At 36.0% G+C, this 15929-nt stretch overlaps 1 protein-coding gene across 5 annotated transcripts in view; it reads left to right on the top strand.

Annotated features, from left to right (window-relative positions):
• ash1 (histone-lysine N-methyltransferase ash1) overlaps window positions 1-15929 on the top strand; it is a 261636-nt gene that overhangs the window by 41357 nt on the left and 204350 nt on the right. For all 5 annotated transcript variants that reach the window (XM_081733560.1, XM_081733563.1, XM_081733564.1 and 2 more), the window contains exon 8: window positions 2480-2911. In XM_081733560.1, the coding sequence (XP_081589686.1) occupies window positions 2480-2911 (432 nt within the window). The remainder of the gene's footprint in view (window positions 1-2479; window positions 2912-15929) is intronic.

Raw genomic sequence — 15929 nt, forward strand, 5'->3', positions numbered from 1 at the left:
TGATGTGCAAGTACTGGAGCATTCTTAACCCCTTCAGTGCGTAATTTTCAGGTGCGAACCGCTGTAAAAGGTGTAGTTTTTTTTTTTTTTTTTTAAAAAAAAAAAGAACTTTGGAATTTGTTACCTTTTAATAACTTTTGAACCTCTCAAGCAATCACAAACATTTTCGGTATTATGATCTTTGTTGCTTCTAATTAGCTACTATAACTTGTCATTGTCGTATTTATGGTTATCATCATCATCATATGGTTAGGTTACATAAAATTTGGGAATGCCTCAACAGATCAAGCCCAATTTATCTGTGTGGTCTTTTGGGGTTCCTAGGTGAGCGCAAACTCGCTAAATATTGTCGGGAATAACATTACTCATACTATGGGCAAGTATGTTCGCCATCCGCACAGCAGGTGCGTTTTGAAGACACGAGTTAACTCGCCACCCACACTGAAGGGGTTAAACATGGATATTTGGATAGTTCACATAGCAGTTCCTTAGTGATGTCTTGATCTGACTGCGATAGGTCCCATAGTAGTGGAGGTGTGAACTTTCCAAGTTCACTTGTTTCACGTTTTCGGCACCCTATGACTCCGGAATTATGCATTTTTGAGTACGGGTCCATATTAACTTTTTTTCTTATTTTGATATGAGGAATCTGTTCCCAAAAGATTGTGACACATTCTTGTAATACCCTGTATATAAATAGATGGGCGTTTTATTTAAGCGGCATCGCATCGCAGTTTGCTACACAAAATGCTAGAATTGGGATGCAAACTTAAAGTGACGCTGCCAATTGGTAGATGAAAATCATAGGTGCCTGTGACTGCATTCCCAACTTCAGTGGTCAACTGCGCCTGAAACGAGGAAGAAAGTGTAAACCATTATCGTACTCCCTCGTAGATCACATTATCTCCCTCTTCTTCCAATCCATCTGGTAGAAGTAATATATATCCGGAGTCGTAGTGAGAATGACATTAATATCGGTGGAATGCGATTGAACCAGGAATTGAATAGGTTCCTGATCCATCTCCAGTCCACTCGCATTTTCTCACCCAGAATTTAATTCCTATTGCGATTCAGATGCAATAAGTCTAATAGAAGTTGGGTAGGTATTCTTGATAGATAGTGGTTAGCGCGCTGGCATGGCAGTTGTATTTAATTTGCCATCCAGTCTTTTTTTTTTTTTTTTTTTTTTTTTTTTTTTTTTTTTTTTTTTTAACCTGTGAACTTAATTAAATCTAGACATATGGTTCTCTTTCATTGTAGATTTAGAATACAGGAATTCTTTGACGTAACAGTAACTTCCAACAAAGGATTTCCTTATTTTAGATTTAATTCTTTATAGTGAGCAAAGGACTCTTAAAAATGTGGCCATTATTTTTATCAAAAAATATTGCATGACTGTTACGTAAAGGTACGACATTTAAGGTTGTATAAGAATAAACCTAGCTTTCAAGCCTTGGTGGAGGTAAAGAAGGAGGAAGAAAAGAACAAATTTATGTGTATTGTCTTTATGTAACACAGATGATAAAGGATGGTCTCTTTTCGTAGACTCCACCCCACACCGGTACTTCAGTTCAGTGCAATTTGCATGTTCATCAGCTATCATAAAAGATTATCTCGCATACAGCGGACTATTCTCCATACGAATACTAAAAGAGAGAAAGAAGTATGGTTATAGTTATTGTAATCCATTTTCATTGCTTTTATCTCCTTTATATACTTATATGTATCTTTTACCATTGTCTTGATTTTCATTATTTCACATTACATATTAATTATTTCTGCTCATCATCAATTTACCATTCTTCAACTATCGTTTCTACCCATATTTCTTTATAGAGATTTTTTGCTTGCTGTAGATCATTATCTGGTAGAAAGAGTTTGTGGTTTGATCTCCGACTAAATGTGTTCGTGGTGGACAGCATGGTGAACGCCGGTTTCAAGTCACACCATATCTACAGGTGCAAATTCTACGATATACCAAGAGCGACGCTATTTGTGTATCACCGTGTACTTGGTGTCTTCAGTTTCCTCATCCAGTCTCATTCCACCATTTCTTCCATAATATCATATTTCACATTTATTAATCATCTGTCTGCTTTAGTCTAAAAGGCATAGGCGTGTTACACCATAACCACTGTCTGCTTTAGTCTAAAAGGCATAGGCGTGTTACCCCATAACCACCCTTTTAAGTGTATTCTTTTCATTCTCTTAAAATTCTACACCGACTTTTGTGCATAGGTTCTTCTATGAAAATATTCAAAATCATTGTGACACATAACAGTACTTTTTTTCTCTGTCACACTCCTCCGACTAGCTGTTCAAGGCTTGAAAGGTACGTGTCTTTATATTGTGCCTTCAGCGAGTTATAAACAATCATACACGTGCCTTTTATTTTTATTTAATTTTTAGCTATGTGTTATTGTAATATGTGGTGTCATTCAAAGGAAAGTATGACAATGAGGCTTTTACATTTGTTTAGGGTGGTTTGAAGTTGAAAATCGCTGCTTTGAAAGTGACGAAGCCAGAGAAAGAAAAGGAGAAGGAACCTTCTCCGAAAGAATCTCCAAAGAAAACAGTAAAAGAGACGAAGCCGCTAGTGAAGTCCCCTGAAAAGGAGAAAGAGAAGGTGGAAAAGGAAAAAGAAAAGTCTGCAGAATCTACTCCCAATGCAACTCCAAAGAAGGAGCCAACAGCAGCAGCAACTCCTGCAGCCACACTGCCAACGCCATCCAAAGCATCCAAGTCTCCGGAGAAGCCATTGCAGCAGACAGGAAGCAAAAAGGCAGACGTGGTAAGCCCTCCGAAAAAGAAGCCAGTCGAGAAGATCGATGACAGAACCAGTAGACTGAGATTGAGGAAGAAAGAAGAAGTTGAGAAAAAGCGAGAGAAAGAGGCGCCTCAGAAAGATAAGGTAGGTAATATAAATTATGAACTCTTTGGGAAGCAAACATTCGGCAAAGGACATCAGTTCGGGCCAAAGTAAAAGTGCTTTAAAAATATACGGTTCCATGAACCCAATGGGAACCCTTGGGTGACCCATTGGGAGAACGGAAGTTTCGTTATTGATCAGTATCTTAAGAGAGTAGAGCTATGCGAATGAAGTAGTAGAAAACCAGAAGTTGCTGCTGTTCTGACCACATAGCTCCTAGTTTGAACATGTATCATTTGGTCGATCATAGCATCTGTTTAGCAGTAAAGCCAGGGCTTAGTTCTAGTAATGAAATAGGTAAAATAACTATCGTAAGAGGGTCTTAGAACAATGCAAGCTGCATTTTGACATCGTCCAAGAAATCTTGTGCCAAGCGTCTTTAATAGAAACTGTATAGCAACATGCGCTTGTAGTTTTAAAACATATGCAGCTCAGCGGACTGTCCTCCATTTTTTGACGAAAAGAAGCTTCCTTGTACTAGAATTATCAGCGTTCTCAATTTTGGTTCAGGAGTTACGTTTTAGATTTATAGTTATTATATAGATAATTTGAATTCTCATTAAATTATGGGTTGATGTGTACTAACAAGGAATGCTAAATATCAAGGTATAACAAAGTTGACATTAGAATTGGAGGGAAAGGGGATGAAACACCTTTTTGATGGATCAGTCATTTAGTGTAGGTAAACACACTGATTACAATCGTTATTTGAATGTTGATTGTTCGCTCTCCAAAGTAGATACCATATATAATGTTTTTAAGATCTGTTAATGCTGTTTAATGAAGTGCAGTGTGTAATTGTTAATGGAAAATGGATTTATTTATCACGCAGGTAAGTGCTTCAATTATCAAACAAACTCAGTTATGGTAAGTACGTTGGGCAAAGTTTTCTTTTAACAAATATATTCACCGTTGAAAACCGTGAAAACTGCAGTTAGAACACAGCCGAATTACATGCGTAAAGAGAATATTTAGGATTTTTCAATAAACAGAAATGCGTGTTGCATTTGTACTATTGAAATGACTAGATGGTTTGGAAGAAATATAGGTGAGGTTGGAATTAATTATTCAGATTAAGATTGTTTACTCTGTAGCTGCAATATTTTTTTAAAAAATAATAGAGATCACCGCGTCATGAGTATTTGTCAGTTTTTATCATTACAAAAGTATTGAACAAGAAATCAGTATTGTAGCAAACTAACAGATTTCTTTTTCGGAGGACAAATTAACCAGACGTTTCTAGACTATAGTTTTTAAATACACACTTTATGAATAAATTCAGCATACTAACACTAAGATAAATTCTTTATTTTGTATACTCTTCGATCAAAGTCAATAGATTCGGAAATAACATTTTGTAGTGACCCGCTGCAAATATTTTCATTCAATTCAGCAGACTTAGAGAACTCATAAATAGGATAACATGACTCTAGTGTTTTGTAGTTTTTTAATGACATGTGGATTTCATATGATTACAAAAATTTAATAGAAGCACGACGAACAGGCACCAATCTGCTTTGTATGCTTTTCAACAAGTTGTTTGGAGAGATTAGGGAAGGGGAGTAGATTTCGCTTCGCATTAAGCTATATTTGTCCTTGACATTTTGAGGAACATTAGAATATTGTAGGAATATACTTCTGTAGGTTTTGATGCAATAAGAACGCACGTATTTCATAGTTAGTGTGGATCGTTTGAAAGCCAGTATGTGCATACTTCACAAGTGTAATTTTAAATGTCCAAGGTACCATAGCGAATTTAATATAAGGAGCACCGGAATATAGTTCCTAGCACGCGGCGAACTTCAAGGGCCAAGATACACAGATATGAGTACATATCATACGGAAAATTTTAGGCTCTTCAAATAGGGGGTCAAGTTAGGTATTTCCAAAAGAAGAAGAAGTTTTATGTATAGTATCGATTTTACCCTTTCAATTCTACTCGTAAGTTAATATGATATTTGTTTCATTCTAAAGAAACAACTTAGCTTGCTTCCTCACTAAGTTTTGATTTCTTCTCCAAGCAAGAGTCTAAAACTGTTTCCATGTAAAGAAATACAATATTTTTGACGAGCCTGTATTCTTAAGAAATGGTAGACTTTTGGATCCCATTATGGATTCGTGATGATACTGAAGAAAGCTCACGATACGCGATCACGAAGGATGATAAGACAATACCGATTTTGGCTGTGCGAGTAAGTACACTTCATATGAGCTCTCCTTGGTCAGTCATATTTTAGAAATAAAAGAGTCTCATTGCTTTAACGCGAATTCCAGTTAAACTTGTACTAACTACTTTGATTACATGAAATACAAGTTCATTAAGTAGACTCTATTAATAGATTGCTAATGCTTTTACTTTAGTGTGAGCGGTCCTGAGTTCGATTTGTGGTGGGTACACTCGGTCGAAAAAGTGGAACAGTTTCTGCGACCTTGTCATCCGGAGTGATGTTTTTCTGGGTTTTCGTCATTCATACAAGGCAGATGCCGGGGTGATAACTAACATAGAGAAGTCTCATACCACTTCTTTCTCCCCCTCCCTTCCGCTTACGTCATCCCTCATAAATGGTGGGCTTCAGGCTATAATGTCGGAAATGCCCAGAAATATCTAAATATGATTATGCCTGAGGTACAGTCTTGTTCAAAAACCTGGCCACCCACCTCTTATTGAAAAGGTCTGCATTCTCACTTACATGAAGTTAAATCAGGCAAATTTGGATTTTCTTGGCCAATTGAGATTCCTACGTATGGTTCACAAAATATGGTCTTATAAAACAAGCTGGATGGGCAGTATTTTTGAACAAGTCTTTATATACCCTTCTCTGTATGGGATTTCTTGTCAATATCCTAAGAATAGGTGAACTAATGTGAGCACAATTTTCCTTCGCATAGAGAAGTAATTCTATGTACAATACCTAAAACTTAAGAAAGTAGTACATTTATTCCAAAGCTGTTTGCAAAACCTGTTGGAAGAAACTGTGTATTTTTTATGGAACTGGTAACTAAAAGCCACTATTAATACCGAAATCATTTTGAAATTTAGCGCCCCTTGTTTTAATACCGAAAGTTGGAGGAAGTCTCGAGAAAATAGAGGCCTAAAAATTAATAGAAAGTAAACACTCTCGAGAGCAGTGAAGAAGGAAACGGGGAAGTAAAATACAAGTATAATAATTGAGTGAAGTGAAAAAATATTAAATATTTAGAGTCGTCTGTTGCAAAGAATGGCGATTTGGACGTGGAAATAACACACAGTGCAAGAGGAATGACGAAATTGGAAGAAAGTACGTGGCTTTTTGTGTGACCGTAGTATCACGATAAAGAATAAAGGAATAACTTACAAAACAGTGATTAGGCCAATGATGATACACGGACCGGAAATATGGCCAATAAAGAATGCACAGAAGAAGAGATTGAATATTACCGAGACGAGAATGCTGCAATGTATGTGTGGGATAACAACAAGATATACCGGTAGAGTCAATGAGAGAGAAAGGGGAATAGCCTTGGTTGTTGTTGTCATTAGATGGCAATGCACTGCAGTTTTTTTCCCTTGGATCTTCCAAGATATCTCTAAAGCCTTGGGTGACGTATCTCGGAAGATCTGAGAAAGAAGACTGCACTGTATGGTCATCTAATGAGAAGAACGTGGCAACTATGTGGTCAGAAGGGTGATGGCAATGGCAGTTGATGGGAAGAGACGTAGATCAAGAAGGAAATGTGAAATTATGATTTTATGGGGAAGACCCATCAGAAATGTCGATCCAATGTAAGTGAGGAAAAGACAGAGAAAGAAGCTGTTTGAGATACGGATGTATAGGCTAACATGGGATCTAAGATGCTATGTAAGAAGAAATACGTACATGAACTTTAGTATTCTAGATAAAATACTTTGTGAAGGAAACAAGAGTCAACCAAGAAAAATCCGTATGAAATAGTGGTTGTATATACGTTGTATGATTACACTGGATTCAAGGATCCACAATTGAAAATACAAAAACCGTTAATTATGAACTTTTGTCGTCCTCAGCTTGTTGGTGGACAGATACAAATTAAGCTAAGAATGTATTAATAGCGATCCAATTAAGTGTTTTTCTGAATACTATGTGGTGTCTTCTTTACAGAATAATACCAAAAGGAAACTCAGATAATGCAAATAATAGGTTCCAGCTTAAAAGAGTAAATGATCCCGAATGTTATCCCCATGTGGTTTGAAACATTCATGTTCATTACTGCATAAGCAACAAAACACAATAATGTAAAGGTGCCAAAGGTATTCCTTATAATATGCACCCTATAGCTTCCATTAGTAATCATAACAATCAGCCAGTTGAAGGAACAGTGAATTCTCGAAATACAAGTGTGAAATGAATGCCATCTACAAGAACTTATCACAAAAATTAAGAAGAAATATTAATATTTCTCTTCGTGTACATTAAATTTGTTTGTTTAAAAAAATTCTTACACCTGACTTCTTCAAAAACTTCCTTCACATTTACCTCTTCATATAGAATATCCAAAATCGTTCCGCAAGTTGGGGCTACGGAAAGGAGGATAACATTTGATCACATGTACAATCGAAAAAGTCAAGTGATCAATTTACAGAAGAGTTAAATTTGTCATTGGAATCTTAAGCCTAAATAGATGGAATGTAACGCAGTTTGAAAAATTAGGTGGTCAAGTTACGTGTCTTAGACAGGGTTGTGAAAAACCCGAGATGTAGAGAAAACAGTGGTTTTATTAAATTTTGTACGTACATTTAAAGCCAGATTCCTCCGTAAAATAACAGTTAAGCATTATGCAGTTCCTTAATTCCCAAGTCGCACACAGGGAATCCATGAAGCCCCATACGCATTTTGTGGGACACAATTTGCACCACTGGTATTCACTTATCTTTCGATTTCTAGAAAGAAGGAAATAGAGAATTTTGTAGAGTATCAAAGATTTAGTGAATTCTATGTAATCTTTTATATGGGTATATATAAAATATATGTATTATATATGCAGTGGCATAACTGAGAAGCCCGCAGGGTTTGGGGGCTCACTGCGAAGCAAGTGCCAAGAACCATAGGCTACAAAACGTGAGCTGAATACCATCCATTTCCCTGATCAACATTATTTACTTTAGAAAATAAAAATATGCTCTGGGTGAAAATCCATCCATTCTAGCAACATCAGTTTAAAAAATCATCTCAGCACTCGAAGGTTAAGTGAAAAAAATTTTTTGCCTTTTTTTCGGTGAGTATTAATTTTAATTATAATTTTATTATATTCCATTGATTTATAACCATTGTCTTCTACAGGGACATAATATAGTAGAAAGTTAATGGACATGGCAAGGGGAACCCAAAATTATCATGCGGAAGGGGGGGGGGCGACATTTTTGCGTTACACTACTGTATATATGTTTGAACACAAGACTTACAATGAAACTTTACACATACGACTTATAATCTGGAAAAATATATTGTGAGGATAAGACACCCGGGATATGGAGGGCGGTGACGTACTAAATAACCGAAACGGGCCGATATTAGTTTCGAATTTACAGTTTTCGAAGTGGCTGAAATTGATAGTGACACACCCGATGTCTTTCAAATCCAATCATCTATCAGTATGAGTGGTGAGAAGAGATGAGGGGAGGGGATAGAAGGGGGAGATATGTAAAAGTAATCGGAAACGACCGGTATCAATGTCAAGTCCAAGTTTTCGGAGTCACTGAGATGAATAGTGACATCCCCGAAGCCGTGTAAGGCATCCCTCTCACCCTGACGATGTGACATGAAAAAATAATCGAAAACTATCGATATTAGTGTTGAATACACAGTTTTCGGGGTCACTAAGATTAATAGCGACACTTCCAATGTCATCTAAGTCCAAGGTCATTGTCTATCGGTATGTTGAGTGAGAAGGGATGAGGGATGGGGTAGGAAGCAGGAGATGTACAAGTAATCAAAAATAACTCATTTTAATGTCCAGTCCATAGTTTTCAGGGTCGCTGAGATGAATAGTAACACGATCAATGCCGTGTAAGTGTCAGCTCCAACCTGCATTGGCATGGGAATGAAGAGTTGTATTTTTATCGGTTCTTTGTGATTGCATCACGGGAAAGCGGCTGACTCATTTGAAATTAATTTTGAAACATAATACCTATCTCATGGTGGATTCTTATTATGTCACCGTGATTAAAGGGCGTATCCTAAATGGGTAGTGAGTTCAAACATGCCAAAAATAAGTTATCTTACGGATTTTTGTCATTGCCTTTTCATTGAAATGCGTATTCTAAGCGGAAGAAGGTGTTCAAATTCCGTCCAGAAACCTATTCTACCTGTTCGAAGAAAGGCATTCCAGCTAGTATACAATAAGAATAAAATATCCTACTGCACTTAGAGATATAAATCCCTGGGCCGGTCCTCCTAACTGAAGATTCCGTTAGTTTTCTTCAAAAGACCCCATGCAAATACTGCGATAGTACCTCAAGGTCAACACTATCCAAGTGTAGTGTTGATAAAATAGAAATATATTTGTATTAATTTCCCTTTTTAACTGAATCGTTTCGATTTTGTATTTAACTGACACATGGAGGAAGATATTTTATTATTTATTTGTATTAATACGCAAGTATGTACTACAAAAACAAAGAATGTAGTCGTATTGCCTTTTGTTCCAGATTACACTTAAACGCAGTTTCAGCAAATTTGATCGAGCGCAAACAAAATTCATTGTGCATGGTTTCCAAAAGTATTTTTTAATCGTATTCTCTAATGAAAATCTCTTTATAAATATATATTGTAAGCCAATTCCCAAACTAGATGCCTATTGAGATATGTATTTCTTCATGATTGAAGAAAGTAATTATAATCACATTAAGGCTATCATTTTAAGTTTTCAACTATATATATATATTTTGCGGGAGTATTGTTTTTATGTAGATTTTGTCCCTCCTTGTCTTCCCCCCTCCAAAAAAAAAAAATAAAAAATAAACGCTGGGTATTTTTGGGCTGCGGAAAATTCCAACAACCCTGGTCTGAGGAAAATAGCAGGCTCTAAATTATTAGTACATTGTGCTTGGGTGCCAAGTTGATTGGTTTAACTGGATTTATATTTAGCAGCATTGTTAGAATCATATACGTGTTGAGATCAAGATATATGCATAGAGTATATGTTTATACTTCTCTAATGATTTTTGTGTTGAAAATGCTAGCTATCTAAAGCACTGTAGGTGTAAAGACAACAGTTTAGTTGTATTTTAATTCTAGCAGCTGCATTGCGTTGAATCTTCGTTGCAGCAACTTCTGTTTATTGCCTTTCGCTTATAAAACAGCGGCTTTTTTCTAAGCTTCTAGTATATCCACAATTATGACGATGTATGTCATTGAAGGAAAAGTGTGTATATTTGGATACCAGAATATAAACAAGCGCAAATGGTGGAATCTGTTGAAAATGCAATGTCGGAACGAGCAGAATTTTATTGCAGAGTACAAAGTGCTAGCGAACAATGGAAGCATTCAACAAAAGATAAACAAAGTGAAAGAATCAGGCGGCAAAAGATAAGATTTGTATATAGGGGAGACATTTGTTCTCATTGCTTAAGAGATTGCATAAATAAGTTTTTTAAAGGATTTTTTTTGCCATCCCATCTTACAACTCTCTCTCTCTCTCTCTCTCTCTCTATATATATATATATATATATATATATATATATATATATATATATATATATATATATATATATATATATATACAGGGTGTTTCAAAAGCAACACCGACAACGTTTGTGAGGTGATTCCTGACACCAAGATAAGACAAAAAGTATAGACCATCCTGGGTGCAGAAATGCTTCCTTTCGGAGTTATAGGCTGCCGAAAACATGAAAAAATGAACTTTAAAGGTCCATAGCTCCAAAACTATGGGACCTACCGTAGTTGGGTCAAGACTTCACTTAGGAACTAGTACGTGCCTATCCAAAAATACATGTTTCAGAATCCTGCGGTACTTCCGCAAAGATTTTTATAGAGGCAGTTGGACAGTTCTTCAAATTATATGACTGTAGCCAAACTCCCTCTATAAAAATTGCTTCATGAGTCCCCTAGGATTCTGAAACATGTATTTTTGGATAGGGCATACTAGTTCCTAAGTGAAGTCGTGATCCGACTACGACAGGTTCCATAGCTTTGGAACTATGGAAATTTAAAGTTCAATTTTTCATGTTTTCGGCAGCCTATAACTCCGAAAGGAAGCATTCGTGCACCCAGGATGGTCTATATTTTTTGTCTTACCTTGGCGTCAGGAATCACTTCCTAAACGTTGTCGGTGTTGTTCTGAAACACCCTGTATATACATAAAATATACAGGGTGTTAATGCACGGTTACAACACTTGAAAAGTGATTACACATTGAAAACCAAGGACAAAAGTGCATGTGACAAAATGTTGGAAACTGCTTCCTGTCGAGGTTAAGGGCGTGTGAAAATGGGAGAAAGGAAAAAAAGAAATTATGATCTGGAATAGGCACAAAACAAATGTACATAGAACTGCGGAAGCGGCGTATAAAGAAACATAACGTGTAATATCCAAAAGTACAAATGTCTTACATAAAGCATGAGTGCGCTAGAGATTCCCGACAGGACACAAGTTGTATTGACGTAATTTGTGAGAATCCTTGTCGAGACAACATATAGTTTAAGATGGAATTCGAATCATTGTAGTGCGTTCAGTCCTCATCTCATCCAATGGGAATCGAAACCAGGACCAGTGACACTCACGTTTGTGCACTATATGAATGATGAAAATAAATATTCGTTTAATAACATTTTGTAATTGTTAACAAACGTACTTTGAAACATTCGTATATTGTGTGTTTTTAGTGAATTGTTTTTAAAAAGGAGGAGAAAATTATTGGGATAATATTGGAGACCTTTAAGTCCAACCAAAATGTTCACTTTTTTGAATTGAAATACCGAGGTGTCTTTTCCATAGACATTTTCGTCTTCTCGACTAACATCCAAAAAATTAGAAGTGAAAATTTATAAGAGTGTGAGAGTGTTTTGACTGTTGTTTGGATAAGAAAGTGTGGGGCCGTTATTTCGCACGGCTGTTGGTTTTCGAAAATTTTAAGAGAACTGCATAGTGCGAAAAGTAACAAACAAACGGATGAATGAATGAATCAAGTTATATAACATGGAACTCTACATTATCTACTTGCCACGGAGTGTAATGCAAAATTAAATCAAGACATTTCAGGTGAGCGAGGTGCACCATTAGAGTGGGGAAATTCTTGTGACCTTTAGCTGTTGAAAAGCTTGTATTTAGGCCGAAAGTATGATCGGAGGATATAAAATTCAATCGTAAAGAAGTGAGTGATGATTAGATTGGGATAGCACAGAAATAGAATCTCTCAGCTCTGTTTCTGTTGCGGTGAACCTTTTGCTTTCTTCATTGATACTTCTGCCTACTCATCAGATAGTTTTTAGTCCTTGTTAGTAGAGAAACACTTTGTAACGGTTTGCTAGATATCCCTATTTTCTCTTACACACCACCATGTTTTCATTGGTGACGCGATCGTTTAATCCAATTTCCTTGAAGACTGCAAAAAGAGACGTTAAACTCAAAATTAACTCAACTAAACGAGATTGATAGAGAACAGCTTATACTGTAAGGATTGATTTTGCATGTTGATCTGCTTCAGTCGTAGTTCGTAATCTGCGTTAATTTTAGGTCCTATTTCGCATAATCTCGGTTTTGCATTATGACTCAAACTCAGACCCTGTTTTCGTTAGTTTTGATTTGCTTGTGTCGTTGTCATGCGTTAGGACACAGATATTAGCATAAAGCTTTTGTTTCCCTTGAACCACGCACATTCATGATGATAATTTTGAGTTCAATGTCCCTTTCAGCAGCGAAGCTATGTGAGACGTGGACCTACTCATTAACGTATAATTCGAACCACACAAGCTTACGCCAGGAATCGAACCCGGGTCTCCCACGCCAAAGGCGCACACGCTACGACTTAAACATACATGTATATAACTGATACTCTTGCCTCTGGAAGTGGTATAGGTTTCGTTCCTTGGTAGGACACTGTCGCAATTAGTCTATGCGGTTAATCATTGGACTTAAAACTAAATAAATGCATTTGAAAAAAATATGCTGAATGAAAATTCTGCGTATCTATTATTTTTAGTTTTGTTACTGAAACCTTTTCACACGGTGTAATAATTTTAATTTTCATAGCAGTTTGATACAATTCAGCTAAGTGAGTTGCGTTTATTAAGAGTCATTCAAAGTAAGCTTTTCACATACTTTTTTGTTTTTGTTTGTTTGTTTGTTGAAAAAACTGAAATTTCAACACGACTTAGAAAGTATTGTGAAACACAATAAGGTTTGTAGTGTTATTTACATCTAAGAACGCTATATTTGTCTAAGTCTGCGATTCACAGTTTTTGAGTCGGAACGTGGGCATAGGGTATTGAAAGATAGCTGTGTAAGCTAAAATATAATAATAATAATAAGAAGAAGAAGAAGCGCGTGCACATTAGAAATCGAACCCCAGATCTCGCGGAGAGAAAGCACATATAGAACTATATCAGGATTAGTGACATTTCATTCAGAACGTTTTCAAATGGGCACACCGGTAGGAAAGCTTTATTTTTCAAATTTTCTTAAAACTATGAATAGTCGAAACAGTAAGAGAACAGGCGGTTACTCCTCTGTAGTGTATGTACTATTCTTACCTACCATATAGATGAAGCTTTGCTAGCAACTCTCTCTATTCTGTGCGTAGTGTAAGGAAACATTCTTCTCTTTTGGCTATACTCTCCGTTTGATTGCTCTAATACCTTCAAAGCTTAATTGTGAAACTATGGAGATTAATAGATGGTTTAAAATAGTCTTTAGCAACGATAGCATGTCTATACTCATGCATTTTAATATTGGATTTCGAAAGATTGCCTGTAATAAAATAATATCAGAGCTCACGCCAAAGTGGGCTTTGTGGTTGACAGACAGCGTGGACGTGGTTTCCTTTCACAGTTCTTCTCTTTCCTCTCATTTTCGTAATTCCACGATTATAATTTATTTCATCATCACCGTCTTCCTTAGTCTCGGTACATAATTGTGGGACGTTAAATGTAAAGAAAGAAAGAAAAGTTTCAGGTTCCAGAACCTTCATTTAAAGGAGTGCAGTTTCGTATGTAGTTCGTTCAAAGATTATCAGATTGGCAAACTTTCCTTGTTGGTGTAAGGCCATATCCACTCTTTATATGTCGAGTCTGTCCTTGTAATTCTCTCTATTTTACTTTCTACTCTTTTTAAAATTACGGTAAAATGAAAAGGAAAATCCAAATTTGGACATATCGACCTAGAAGGTAATATGATACTTTGAGTTTCTCGTGGTGAGATTAAGTAGGATGTGATGTGTTCATGTCATATCTTTCAACTGTAGACAGTTTTGTTTATATGAAATAGATGCCGTTCTCTGAACCGTAGGAAGATATATTCCGTGATACAACGATTTTCAGTGCATAGACTTTGCCCAAGTTAAGAAAGGCAGTCGTTCTAAGTTACGTATTCTCTTACAAATTGCAATAATGATTTTGTATGGAGGTATTCAAAGTTATTTCACTTTCTAAGTTTATCTTGGCTTTGTTGCCAACGCGCTGGGTTTTGTTTGAAGTTGTCTGGCCGTCTATAGCCCAGACTCCATATTCCAAAGGATGGATGTCTACACACTGAGAGGATCATTGATGAAAGTACCGAATTTCATTTCTCAGCAACCAAGGTTTCGATCCCAATATCCTTGCTCTATTTTTTTTTTTTATTTATTTTATTTTTTCAAAATCGTGGGATGCGCTTGTCAATTTTGCACAATATAGTAGAACTGCAAACTAAACCAACTTTCCTTATGAGAAATAAAACTGTGAAAATGTTATTAGGATCATATGGAACTGTTAGTGAATGAAATGCTGTCGTTGTTACAGAAGTTTAGGCACAATTCTTTTAGCAAGAGGGACAAGACCAATGGTCTGCCTTTCCCTTAGATAATGTGAAGTAAAGGTCTTTAACATTCAAGAAAACAAGTTGATTTGTTGGTGTGTAAATTTCGTTTTCCTGTGTTACAAGGGCTGACAACTCTACAGTACAGTATTATGGGTTAAATTTAGGTCATTTTTGTGTTAATATCCAAAAGTCTCAGACATTTTTCATAATCAAAAATTTTGCATACATCGTGACAAATTGATATATTTGGATCAAGCCGTTGCGGTGTGCCCTGTTCTGAAAATTTGTTTTATGGTTGCTTTCATTTATATTTGAACGATTCAGAAACAACAGAAATCAGAAGAGCTTGTGAGATCAAAGATAATTTTCCCCACCTAGTTGGCTAAATAACTTAAATACGAGCACAGATTAACAAATTCAATCTTAAATTATTTGATTTCATTGTTAGATTCGGAATAACAACTTCAGGTATGTTAGAAAACTTTTCATGAATATCTTAAAATTAGGTTGTCATCACTGACCCAGTGCTAGTTGAACTCAAGCTTGAAGTAGAAATGTGTAATCTGTGCATAGTTGCATTCATTTTTAAATAGCTTATATAGAAACAAACCTTCATCGATTGTAAGAATATTTTATTCAGCATGAATCGTACTGCCCCTTCCTGTGCCCTTCGTAGTATACCCCCAGGTAAGGATATTGGTCTAGATTTATAAACCGTGAAAATTAATGCATGCATTCATATTCCAATAAAATACGAACGAAAATTTTAAAAAGCTGGAAAAACCTAGACTGTCTACATCAAAATATGAAAATGATATCCATATGTGTGTATGCATATTTTACTCCATATAAAAGTAGGTGTTACACTTATCGTGTATTGTTCATGTGAAAACATAAAAGTCTTGAAATAGCTTGTTGGTCTTAAATACATGGATTAAACGTAAGAACACTGTTTTAAATATAAAAGGAGAAAAACCACGACATAGTTAAACAAATAAAAACAAGAATAA

This window comes from Thermobia domestica, chromosome 12 (genome assembly GCF_964235325.1).
Source record: "Thermobia domestica chromosome 12, izTheDome1.hap1.1, whole genome shotgun sequence".
Lineage (NCBI taxonomy): Eukaryota > Metazoa > Arthropoda > Insecta > Zygentoma > Lepismatidae > Thermobia > Thermobia domestica.